The sequence below is a fragment of the Muscardinus avellanarius genome (genome assembly GCF_963383645.1).
Source record: "Muscardinus avellanarius genome assembly, chromosome: 21".
Classification (NCBI taxonomy): Eukaryota; Metazoa; Chordata; class Mammalia; order Rodentia; family Gliridae; genus Muscardinus; species Muscardinus avellanarius.
In genome coordinates, this window is record NC_137807.1 from 15,994,974 (window position 1) to 16,008,239 (window position 13,266).

The following is a 13,266-nucleotide window of genomic DNA, read 5'->3' on the forward strand; positions in this document are numbered from 1 at the left end:
GTTATTAACTCAGTTATATAGAACATCAATTTTTTTTTTTTTTTTTTTTTTTTTTGTGGGTCTGGGGATGGAACCCAGGGGCATTCGACCTCCGAGCTACACCCCTGCCCTATTTTTTATTCTTTATTTTGAAACCGGGTCTCACTGAGTTGCAGAGGGCCTCACTAAATAAATAAATTTTGTGATACTGCGGATTAAACTCGGGCATTCTACCTCTGAGCTACATACACCCCAACCCTCTTTTATTTTGAAACGGAGTCTTTGTAGGTTGCTGAGAGTCTCACTAAGTTGCTGAGGCTCCTTGAACCCATGATCCTCCTTTCTTAGCCTTTCAAGTACTGGGATTGCAGGCATTGTGCCACCATGCCTGGTTTATTAATTTATTATATATTTTTGTTTTTGCAGTAGTGAGCATTGTATCCAGGTGTGCTCTACCACTAAACTCAACTCTCAGCTTATTCTCACACACCCACACACATCTTTTTAAATGTTTAAAATTTTATTTACTTATTTACTGTGGTGTTTTGGGTTGATCCCAGGGGGATTCTACCTCAGGTACACTCCCAGCTGTATTTATTTTTATTTTGAAACAGGGTCTCTCTAGGTTCATGAGAGTCTGAGTACTTGCTCAGGCTGTCCTCAAACCTGTAATCCTCCTGTCTCAACCTCTCAGGTACTGGGATTACAAGTGTTTGCCACCATGCCCTGCTGAAACTTTACACTTTGAACTATACCTCCCGCCTTATTTTATTCTTTACTTTGAAACAGGGTTTTATTAAGTTGTCTCAGGCATATTCTCCATGTTCTATTCACTTGTCCTGCAGTGATCTACTATTGCTATGTAACATTTTCAGCCAGGCATGGTCGTTTACACTTGTAATCCCAGCATTCGGGAGGGTGAGACCAGAGGATCATGGTTCGCAGATAGCCTCAGCTACTTAGTGAGGCCTTCAGCAACTTAGTGAGACCCTGTTTCAAAGAATAAAAAATAGGGCAGGGGGTGTAGCTTGGAGGTCCCTGGGTTCCATCCCCAGATCTGCAAAAGGAAGGGAGGGAGGGAGAGAGGGAGAAGGAAGGGAGAGGATGGGCAGGGGGTGTAGCTCTGAGGTCGAATGCCCCTGGGTTCCATCTCCAGACTCCCCCCAAAAAAAGTGTATTTCTGCCAGGTACACTTTTGGCCCTATATCATTTTTGTAGAGAAGAAAACTGATGGTATAATCAGGTGTGGTAGCATATGCTTGTAATCCCATTACTTGGGAGGCTGAAACAGGAGATGGATCACAGTTCCCAGACACCCTCAGCTACTTAGTGAAGCCCTTCACAACTCAGTGAGAATAAAAAATAGGGCTGAGGGTGTAGTGCAGAGGTAAAATGCCCATGGGTTCCATCCCCAGTACCAGGAGAAGAAAAAAACCTGATGGTATGATGCACTAATTTTATGATATACTTTTTGAGTTGGGTCTTTTTTGTTATTGCCATTGATTATATGATAAAACTCATTAAGGTGAAGCAATTTTTTATGATTGTAAACGATTTTGATTTATCTTGTACAGAAGGAAATGTATGTATTACAACTGAAACTGTGCCAAAATCCACTGAAGACTTAGAAGATATGAAGGGCAATGGGACTGAGATGGATAATAATGGACAGGAGAATGGCCATGTGAGTAAAGATCTCTCAGCTGTGTGCAGCGAATACTCAAAAGTAGACAAAATCATGACCACTGGTGAGGTTTCAGAAACCAGAACATTAACTTCCATAGAGCCTTTAACCTTTGTGGACCCTGGATTAACAGAAACAACTCAAAAAGAAAACGAATGTGCAGAATTACAGGCTTGTCCTACTTGTTTGTCATTATTACCAGAGAACAGTGCTATTTCCAAAACAGACAATGGAAAGGAAGATGTATGTAAACTAAACTTTGTCTGTGAGGCAGATGATATTCACCAACAGATTCTTGGCCACCAGAATGAAAAATGCAGTTCTGCGCAGGATAGTCTTACAGTCATGGGAAATATAGAGTCTGTAAAACTCTTGGGAGAAAATTCTGAAATTTCGTATTTCACACCAAGTTTGCCTGGTCCAGAATCCAGAACAATGTCCTTAGAAAAATGTAGTTTGGAAAGTGATGGGTTGCCAAAGGGATCTGCTAAAAAGACAGACAATTCCTATTTTGATGAGGATGATCAAAGCAAAAACTTGCCTTCTAGAGAAGGAAGTAAAAAACAGCTTTTGACTTCTAGAAGTGAAAGAGAACTCTTTCTTATTAATGCAAAACAGCCAGAGAAAGATGACAGTGGTTACTGTTCTGTTGAAAAAGAGACTATTGCTTCTGTAGAAGAAAATATCCCCAGTAACTGTTGCATTCAAGGCCAGATTTATACAGAAAGCTCTATTTCTTTAATGCCCAGTTCTGTTACTACAGCCACAGAAATAATGTTTCTAAACAATGATTTGAAAATCACTGTAGATATTCATGGTAAAGTGACAAACACAGAGAACCATAGAGAAACTGTAACTAATACAAGACATCTATGCAGACACTCTGATAGAAATTTTCCTTCCTTGGGGCAGAATGAAGACCTAAAACAGACAACCACTATAGAGCCCAGTATGTCAAGTGAAAAGATTTACAGTAAAGACTTTATCTCCTCAGTTAGCATCCAGAGAACTGTGGAAGATGACACCCAATCAAATGAATCATCGTGTAATGATTTTCTTTCTCCAAGAAAACCCCTTGTGACATTAATGCCAGAAGATCAGATAAGTTCTATACCTAATGTAGTATCAAAATCCAGGAGAGATACTGCTCAGTTACCACCATCTCCAGAATTGGATTACAGACCTGAGTCAGAAAAAAGTATACAGACCTCATATGACAATATTTCACATTTAGACAAACAGAGCATTGCCTGTGGCATGAGCGAACTTTCTTGCAGCAATGAGCTAGTCGTAAACAAAGTAGAAAGTGAATGTGTTTTAAACCATGTGCCCCTTAATTCTGAAGATAATGTGAAATTGCCAACTGATATCCTACTACATACAAACAGAGAGATGCCAACGAGCAGAGATAACCAGCAGAGCCATCATCACCCATTAGAGAACGGAGATGGTGTCATTGCTGATACCCACTCCGTTCCCATCCAGGCAAAAATGAACAACATCTCTCCACTAGGTGACAAGATTCATGGTGCCTCTTTAAACACTCCTACCTTAAACACCAAACCAGGAAGCCTAGAACAAATAAAAGGAATGGCTGACTCAGGAACAGAAGGCCTACATTTTAGGTTCTGTCCAAGTACAGAAGAAGCGGTTGGCTTTCCTCAAGAGGTCTCTGTCACAGAATGTCCAAATGTTCACTCTCAGGATATCCATCACTGTCACCATGTAAGAGAAAATGTACCAGAAGAGAAAACGTGTTCTGCTTGTACTGCTTTTGAGCCCAGCAAGATCATCCTGAAAGTCACTAACCCTTCAGTAACAAAATGTGAAAATGAATTTCAGCACAGTGACCTCCATACCCAAGGAACAGAAGGCTCCGAGGGAAGTAACACCTATAAAGGAAGTTGTATATCGAAAGAGAGTGAACTTTTGGGAAAAGAAAATAAAGGCAGCCTTCCAGAAGGTGAGGCTGGAAACCAAATGCTTGCAGGTGTGTCAAGTAGCAGAGCCTTGAACCCAACCATTCCTACCACCAGTCACGCTGAAGCCAGTGAGGAAGGAGAGCCAGACAGAAAGGAACCTGCCATGCCCCAGAGGACAAGGTTTTGTAAATACAGCATCTCTGATTGTGCTACACAAGAACTAAACCAATTTGCAAACATTCCAAGACTCAAAACATTGGACCAAGCTCCTACTGTTAGGTTCTCCTGTTTTAAAAACATGATTCAAGCAGCTGAAACTCTTGGTCAGAAAGTAGGTAAAGTCTACAACTGCCACAACAATCAAAACAGACCAGATGAATGCAGCAGTGAATATAAAGCCGCTAAGGAGGCAGGTGCTGGTGACCAGAGAACGGCCATCACACAGCCTACCAGGGAGGCAAGCCACGACGGAAAGGGCCTGACGGGCAGTTCAGAGACCGAAAATCCACTGTCTCATGAGAGTCCACAGAAAGATGATTCTAAAGGAACCTTTGAAAATGTTTCTCATTCTGAGATATTCTCAGATAATATGGTAGACATAGTCTGCAGCAACCATAATAAAAAGCCTACAAGAGACACGCTGGACGTGGAAGAATCTAGCACATTTGGTAGTAGTGCACGACGAGATAGACTGGCATTCCATGAACCCTCAAGGAGTACCTTATCTCAGAGAGAAGAACCAAATGCTTTTATAGGAACAGCTGGCCCAGAGTCAGATCCCCCAAATTCTGCTGCTTCTCCTGAAATAAAAAAATCATGTGAAGAGCAAGTATGCAGATCTTTAAAAGAATATGAATTGGAAGAGTGTCTGGACCCTTGTACCCATGAGACAGAGTCTGTTGCAGATCATGAACCAAACAGAAGAATAAGAGATGGACTAGCTGTGTGTTTCAATTATATCTGTCATGAACACCAAGGCGAAGAAACATCTCTCAGAGAAACCAAAGGACTAACCGAAGGATCAAAACCACAAGTAAATTTTGAGTTTGGCAAGGAAAAACCCTTTGGAATGTTCTCAGAAGACTTGATGGTTTCTAAATGCCAAGATGAGACCTCTGCTCCCCCTGGGAGCCTAAAACCCATTGAGATAATGCCTTTGTGTTTATATTCTCAAGAAAATTCAGAAACTAATGTTACTAGTAAAGAAACTCACCTGGCAAATCTCTTGAAACCAAAAGACTGTGAAATGCTTTGTGAAAACATAAAGGACTGCCTCGTCCTGCCTGGGATGAGGAAAGGAATTCTGAGGGAAGAAACGAATCATTCCGAGGAAGGAGTCAGCATACAGCACATTGTGGAAAAGAGCATTTGCAAAGTTTGTTTCCCTGGCAAGAACCCCACTGACAGACATTGGCCTTTGACAGTGGAATCCTCAATGAAAGTGCATAGAGAGGAACCTGAGGATCATCAGAGCAGGAGGCCAGTGGACTGCTTGGCTGTTGGGGAAGAACCTGAGGAGACAATTACCAGAGAAGGCAGTGATGGTGGTGATTTGGTCAAGATCTCTCTGACCCATTTAAAATGCCAAAGGATGCCTGGTGATGCTGAAAACCAACCAAGCCAGGGGGTCTTGGAAGAGGAACATGTATGTCAAAAAGGAGCGTGTGTAGTGTTGGAACAACGTGCATCATCTAATATGTTGTCAGACGAGGTGCGAAGTGACAAAGATGAGTCCTCCGTGATGAAAGAAATCGCCCTTGCCCAGCCAACCAAGGGCTGTATCGAAGCTAGACCATTTCAGAACTTGGAAGCCCCAAAGGAGACAGCTGGATCTCATTTATTAAAGAATGACAATGAGTTCTTCTTAGGTCCTTGCCTTCCTGGTATCACTCAGAAAACAGAAGGCCCTAACGTTGCTGGGTATGGCCAGATACACGGTGCCTTTATGAACACCTTCCCGCAGAAAGGAATGCTTCCCTTAAAGAAACAGCCCCACCGAACATGTAAGAGAGTTGCCTGTCAGGAGCCAATAAGGAAGGAAGGGAGTAAGATCAGAAGTTTCACCATCCGAAAGAGTCCCTGTGATCCTATCCCTACAAAAGCACACAGACTCCTCAGCTCGTGCAGTGTGTCTACACCTGCACAATTGGACTCCGAAATAGTGTGTACCAAGAACTTGCTTACCCACATACCAAAGCAGAGGGCTATTCCATACCATCCCTTGAGGAGCCTAAATTTTAAGAAGCCTACCAAAGAATCAGCCTTATTAAACAAGCTGTCCATCCTTGCCTGCAAACTGGCTCCTGCTGCAAAGACCCAGAAACTCAGATATCCGCGGTGTTCCTCTGCACTTCTTCCTGTGGCTAAAAGCTACAAGCAACTCAGATTCAAAAAGCTCCTGGATGAATTTTCTCATAATACAATGCAGCTAAATCCATATACGGCAGCTAGTGGATGGCTCAAGCGGCCTAACAGTAAGCCCCTGGCACTTTATTCTCTTGGAACCATCAAAATGAGCTTCATAGATTTGAGCAACAAGATATCACCATTGCTGTTTGGTTCTGAAATCTTTCCAGGTTCCTTTCACGTGAAATCAGCCTCCAGTTACACGACTGAGTCCTCAAAGACTTTTCCTGAGCACTGTGCTCCAGCTAAGCTTGCCTTAGGAGAGGCCCCCCAGTGCCCGTCTCAATCTCCCAAGTGGACCTTCTCTTTCTACTTGTCCCACAGTTGCCCTGGGATGGCCACATTCAGGGAAGACGCTGGCCTCCAGAGCCAGGCCCACACTCAGGCTCCTCTGTGGACTGCAGCTCCTCTCCAGGACTATGGAGGCACTGCCGTAGTCCAGTCCAGAGCAGGTTGCTCTGTCCTTGGCCTTCACACGCTTCTTGCACTTTGTTCTCCGGGATGTTACCGAATCTGGACAAAAAAACGGAGCTTCTCCAATCGCATGCCTACTGTGCAGAGACTCCTCATGACCCAGTTTACACAGGGCTTGATAGGGTTGAGGTCTCCAGCCTCCATAGCAGACAAGGTGTTCTGTTCTCTGCCCTCCTCCGTGGGCAGAGCGCTGTCCATTTGGAGCCAGCGTGGGCCTTCCTCCTGCTTTGAAATCTCTGCTCTTCAGTCCACTCACAGCAAGCGGCAGCCAAGTCTGAGCACCACAAACAGGTAAAAGCTTTCTTTTGTTCTTTGTAAATGTCCCATCTTTGCCAACATGGTGGCATGTGCTTGTAATCCCAGTACTTGGGAGGCTGAGACAGGAGGGTTGCAGGATCGAGGGCAGCCTCAGATACTTAGTGAGGCTCTTTTTTTTTTTCCCCCCCCAATCTTTCACTTTCATAGTGAAACCCTGTTTCAAAATAAAACTAAAATACAGGGCTGGAGGTGTAGCTTGGAGATAGAATGACCCTGGTTCAATCCCTAGTGCCATACACACAAAAAAAATGGCTCAAGTTTGCTTCTCCCACTAGTAAAAGGAGGGGCACTTCTGAGTGCTATTGTCCATGTTCTCTTGTATCTTCACTTGCTGCTCCCTGGCCAGATCTTTGCTGAGAAACTGCAACAGTAATTCTTACATTAGATGCCCTCACTGCCCTGCGCAATCTGCTCCTCTTGTGTGCCATTCTTCTTACCGTCCACTTTATTCTTTAAACCGTCAAGTCTTTTGAATCTTTTCTTTTATCCTCTTGCCCTCATCTTGCAAAGAACAATTGGCCATTACAAACAGAAGACTGTAGCCAGTCATGGTGGCACCTGTCTATAATCCCAGCACTTAGGTTAAAGACCATCCTCAGCCACTTGGCAACCTAGCAAGAGACCCTGTTTCAAAACAAAGAAGCAACATTCCCGCCCCTATTTTTTTTATTCTTTATTTTAAAACAGGGACTCTTTTTTTTTTTTTTTTTTTTTTTTTTTTTTGCAGGTCTGGGGATGGAACCCAGGGGCATTCGACCTCCGAGCTACAGCCCCTGCCCTATTTTTGATTCTTTATTTTGAAACCGGGTCTCACTGAGTTGCAGAGGGCCTCACTAAGTAGCTGAGGCTGTCTGCGAACCGCGATCCTCCAGTCTCAGCCTCCCGAATGCTGGGATTACAAGCGTGCGCCACCATGCCCGGCAAAACAGGGTCTCACTGAATTGCAAAAGGCCTTACTGAGTAGCTGAGGCTGTTCACAAACCACAATCCTCCTGTCTCAGCCTCGCAAATGTTGGGATTACAAGTGTACACTACCACGCCTGACTTATGATTCTTTTAAATAATAGAAATGTGTGTGTGTGTGTGTGTGTGTGTGTGTGTGTGTGTGTGTGTATACATACACTTACACGCATACACATACTTTATTTTTAGTACTGAGGTTTAAACCTGGGGCATTTTTCCTCTGAGCTACATCCCCGAGCCCTATTCTACTTTTATTTTGAAACAGGGTCTTGCTAAATTCTTGAGGGTCTAGCTAAACTGCTGAGGCCATCCTCAGATCTGTGACCTTTACATTTTTAAAAAATCTAGCCAGGCCGGGGTGGTGGCGCACGCTTGTAATCCCTGCACTTGGGAGGCAGAGACAGGAGGATCGCGCAGGCTCGAAGCCAGCCGCGCTGGCTTAAGAGACCCTGTTTCCAAATTAAAAAAGTATAAAAATAGTTCTGGGAGTGTAGCCCGGAGGTAGAAGGGTTTCCAGGAACCTTAGTACCACCAAAAAAAAAAAAAAAAAAAAAAAAAATCTAGTTCAGCCAGGCGTGCTAGTGCACGCTTGTCATCCCAGCATTCTTGAGGGTGAGACCAGAGGATCGCGGTTCGTGGACAGCCTCAGCTACTTAGTGAGGCCTTCTGCAACTCAGTGAGACCCAGTTTTAAAATAAAGAATAACAAATAGGGCTGTAGCTTGGAGGTCAAATGCCCCCTGGGTTCCAAACCCAGACCTGCAAAAAAAAAAAAAAATCTAGTTCAGGCATGGTGACACATGCTTATAACCCCAACATTTGGGAGGCTGAGACAGGAGGATCCTGGTTCGCAGCTAGCCTCAGATACTTAGTGAGGCTCTTGCAACTTAGTTAGACCCTGTTTCAAAATAAAGAATTAAAAATATATATATAGGATATAGGGCTGGAGGTGTCGCTCAGAAGTAGAATGCCTTTTGGTTCCATCCCCAGTATCGCCAAAAAGAAAAAAAAAATCTTGGCCAAGTGATGGTGCATGCCTGTAAGATGAGAGGATGAGACAGGAGGATCGCAGGTTTTCAGCCAACCTCAGCAACCTCACAAGGCCCTCTGCAACTTAGTGAGACCCTGTTACAAAATTTAAAAAAAAAAAAAAATAGAGCTAGGGGTGTAACTAAGAGGTAGAATCCTGCTAGGTTCAATTTCCAGTACCACACACACACACACACACACACACAAAGACCTTAGACCCCAAATTATTCTTATTCCCTTTCTTTCTGTTACTGTATCCTTTCTCTTTTTACCTTCTTTCCATTTATGTGAGAAAATAACTTTCCTAGCTGGGTGTGGTGGCGCATGCTTGTAATCCCAGCATTCAGGAGGCAGAGGATCATGGTTCACGACAGCTTCAGCTACTTGGCGAGGCTTTTTGCAACTCAGTGAGACACTATTTCAAAAATAAAAAGACTAGCCGGGCGCGATGGCGCGCGCTTGTAATCCCCATGCTTGGGAGGCTGAGACAGGAGGATCACACGGGTTCGAAACCAGCCTCAGCTACATAGTGAGGCCCTGAGCAACTTAGTGAGACCCTGTTTCCAAATAAAATATAAAAAATAGGTCTGGGAGTATAGCCCGGAGGTAGAAAGCCTCTGGGTTCCACCCCCAGTACCACCAAAAAAATAATAAAAAAATAAAAACTAGGGCTAGGGTGTAGCTCGGCAGTACAGTGGCCCTGGGTTCCATCACTAGTACCACACAAAAAAAGAAAAGAACCTTCCTGTCAGCCTGCCTCCATTCCAGTGACAGCCACTCAAGTCTGTTTCCACTGGGTGGGCAGTGTCCACCTTCCTTGGGACTTGACGTACACCATGGTGATATCTGCAGTGGCGTCAGAACCCTGCCTCTTGACTCGCTGTCCTAACCTGCTGCTGCTGTTCTATCTTTGCTTCACTCCAGCTGCACCCTGTTACCACACGTGCCTCTTCCAGGCGTGGACGCTGCAGTCGACACCGACGGCGGTCACATGAGGTAATCCTCTGGTCACGCGAGGCTCGAGGTGTTGGCGGGGGTGTGTATCTGAGAGGGCGCGCTTCCATGCCCATCAGTGTTAAAGACGGAATGGGTCAGGCAGAGTACAGCTCTGGCCTCTTTCCCCTTAAAACTGATCTGCGTTTCTTACATGAACATTGAGAGATGCAAATATGCTCTATTACAGTAGAGGCTGGGGCAGGGCATGGTGGTGCACACTTGTAATTCCAGCATTTGGGAGGCTGAGACAGGAGGATCTGGGTTCGCAGACAGCCTCAGCTGGTACTTAGTGAGGCCCTTTGTAACTCAGCGAGACCCTGTTTCAAAATAAAAAATAAGCCGGGCGTGGTGGCGCACGCTTGTAATCCCAGCATTTGGGAGGCTGAGACCGGAGGATTGCGGTTCGCGGACAGCCTCAGCTACTTAGTGAGGCCCTCTGCAACTTAGTGAGACCCTGTTTCAAAATAAAAAAGAATTAAATAAACAGGGCAGGGTAGAATGTCGCTGGGTTCCATCCCCAGACCGGCAAAAAAAAAAAAAAAAGTCTCTGCAAGATAAAGAATAAAAAATAGGGCTGAGGGTGGAGCTCTGAGGTAGAATGCCCCTGGGTTCCATCCCCAGTACCTCAAGAAGAAGAAGAAAGAGAACGTGAATCCTCCTGTCTCAGCCTCCCAAGTACTGGGATTACAAGCATTCACCACCATGCCTGGCTCTTTTTTTTTTTTTTTAAGTAAAAATCATTAGCCAAATTACTATACCAAAAGTTCCCTATCAAGCTACTTCATGTCTTGTCACTTAACCAGCTTCCCATCTTCACTACCTGAAGGAGGTTGAGCTCAACTAAGCACTATTATATATTTTCTTATTACTCAAACCAACAAAATGGACTGGCCACATTCTTTTTTTTTGTTTTTGTTTGTTGTTGTTGTTGTTGTTGTTGTTGTTGTTGTTGTTTTGGTGGTACTGGGGGTGAAACCCAGAGGCTTTCTACCTCCGGGCTATACTCCCAGACCTTTTTTTTATATTTTATTTGGAAACAGGGTCTCACTAAGTTGCTGAGAGCCTCACTGAGTAGCTGAGGCTGGCTTCGAACCCGTGTGATCCTCCTGTCTCAGCCTCCCAAGCGCGGGGATTACAAGCATACGCCACCACGCCCGGCTTTTGTTTTTGTTTTTCTTCCCTTTTTTCTCTCTCTCTCTTTTTTTTTTTTTTTTGTTGTTGTTGTTGTTGTGGTGGTGGTGGTGGTGGTGGTGGTGGTGGTGCTAGAGATTGAACCTAGGGGCGTTTTACCTCTAAGTTACAATCCCAGACCTTTTTTTTCAGAACCCTTCCGGACATTCTACCTCTGAGCTATACCCTCAGCCCTATTTTTTATTCTTTATTTTGAAACAGGGTCTCACTGAGTTCTAAAGGGCCTTACTAAGTAGCTGAAGCTGGCCACGAACCACAATCCTCCTGTCTCTATCCCCCAAATGTTGGGATATGTCACCATTCCCAGCTGTTTTTTGTTTTTTTTTTTTTTTTTCTCTTTTTTTTTTTTTTTTTTTTTTTGGTGTGTGTGTATGTATGTGTTACTGGGGGTGGAACCCAGGGGCTTTTCTACCTCCGGGCTATACTCCCAGACCTATTTTATACTTTATTTGGAAACAGCATCTCACTAAGTTGCTGAGAGCTTCACTAAGCAGCTGAGGCTGGCTTTGAACCTGCGAGATCCTCCTGTCTCTGCCTCCCAAGCTCAGGGATTACAAGCGTGCCACCACCACGCCCGGCTCTGTATTCTTTATTTTGAAACAGGGTCTTGCTAAGTTGTAGAGGGCCTCACTAAGTAGCTGAGACTTGACTGAGAACCTTGATCCTCCTGTCTCAGCCTCTCAAGCACTGGGATAACAAGCGTGCACCACCACACCTGGCTTGTCCACGTTCATGTAACATTTTTGTTTCTCTGATGCTGTGGATAGAAGCCAGGGGCCTTCTAACTCCATGCTCTACCCTCAAATGTATTTTTTTTATTTGAAAACAGGGTCTTCCTAGGTTGCTGAGATCCTTACTGAGTTGATGAGGCTGGCCTGAACCTACTATCCTCCTTCCTCCTGTCTCAACCTCCCGGATACTAGGATTACAAGTGTGCACCACGAGGCCCAGCTGTAATTTTTCACATGTGAAACATTTTCACTATCTGGAAGTGACTAGATAACATGTTGACTGACTGGAGATGTCTTTTTTTTTTTGCGGATCTGGGGATGGAACTCAGGGGCATTCCGCCTCCAAGCTATACCCTCTGCCCTACTTTTTTATTATTTATTTTGAAACAGGGTCTCTCTAAGTTGCAGAGGGCCTCACTAAGTAGCTGAGGCTGTCCGCGAACTGCGATCCTTCGGTCTCAGCCTCCCGAATGCTGGAATTACAAACATGCGCCACCACATCCGGCGAGATGTCCTTTTTGGGAAGAAAGAACATCTTTAGCTCTAATCTGGAAGGTAAGAAGGGAAATGTAAGCTGGGTGTGATGGTGCACACCTGTAATCCCAGTGCTTAGAAGGCTGAAATAGGAGGACCGAAGGTTTGAAGATAGTCTCGGCCTTATGGAGACTCTTAGAAACCTAGCAAGACCCTGTTTGAAAACAAAAAATAAAAAGGGCTAGAGGTATATCTCAGAGGTAAAATGACCCGGGACTAATTTCTAATACCAAAAAAGAAGAATCGGTGATTGCACCAGAGGCAGAAAGCGAACCCATCTCATATGTCTCTCTTTCTCTATGGCCTAGGTTAGAGCCTGCATTCCCTGCCTTGGTACCAAAGTCTAGCTTGGTAGCAGAACCAGCTGTCAGCAAGCTCCTGCTTTCAACCTCTGAGTTCCAAGTTCCTGGGTTTGACGAGCTGGATGGTGTGACAGCAGCATGCACCCAGCCACAAAGCAGCCTTCCAGAACAGAAAGAGGTAAACGTGATATGCCATGGGGTCGGGGAGAGCGGCACTTCACCGCCGACTTGCCGTGGGGAGGGGGAAGGCGGCACTTTACCGTTGACTTGCCATGGGGTCGGGGAGGGCGGCACTTCACCGCTGACTTGCATCACATGATGGGCGGGTACATCCCACGCATCTTCACCAGCTACCTTTAGTTCCAGCAGAGCTTTGGCAAACACTAAACTAGGAGTTTTTCTACCTGGCCACTGAACAGTGGGTTTCTTATTTTTATTTTGTTTGTTTATTTCAGGTACGGGGGATTGAATCCAGGGCATACGCTCCCAGCCCTATTTTATTTATTTATTTTATTTTGAACCAGCATCTAAGTTGTGGATGGCCTCACTAAATTGCTGAGGCTGACTGTAAACTTGGCAATTATCCTATCTTGGGCTCCCAAGAACTGGGATTACAGGAGGTATACCATTACACACAATCAGCGTGTGTGTGTGTGTGTGTGTGTGTGTGTGTGTGTGTGTGTGTGTGTGTCACTGGGAACTGAACCCAGGAACATTACATCTGAGGTATACCCCAGC

At 44.8% G+C, this 13,266-nt stretch overlaps 1 protein-coding gene across 1 annotated transcript in view; it reads left to right on the forward strand.

The window, feature by feature from the left end:
• Positions 1–13,266, forward strand: part of PRR14L (proline rich 14 like) — a gene marked incomplete at both ends in the record, with an annotated part of 45,990 nt that overhangs the window by 14,124 nt on the left and 18,600 nt on the right. The window contains 3 exons of the mRNA XM_080717780.1: positions 1,554–6,756; positions 9,699–9,770; positions 12,535–12,706. Coding sequence (XP_080573906.1) covers positions 1,554–6,756; positions 9,699–9,770; positions 12,535–12,706 — 5,447 coding nt within the window. The remainder of the gene's footprint in view (positions 1–1,553; positions 6,757–9,698; positions 9,771–12,534; positions 12,707–13,266) is intronic.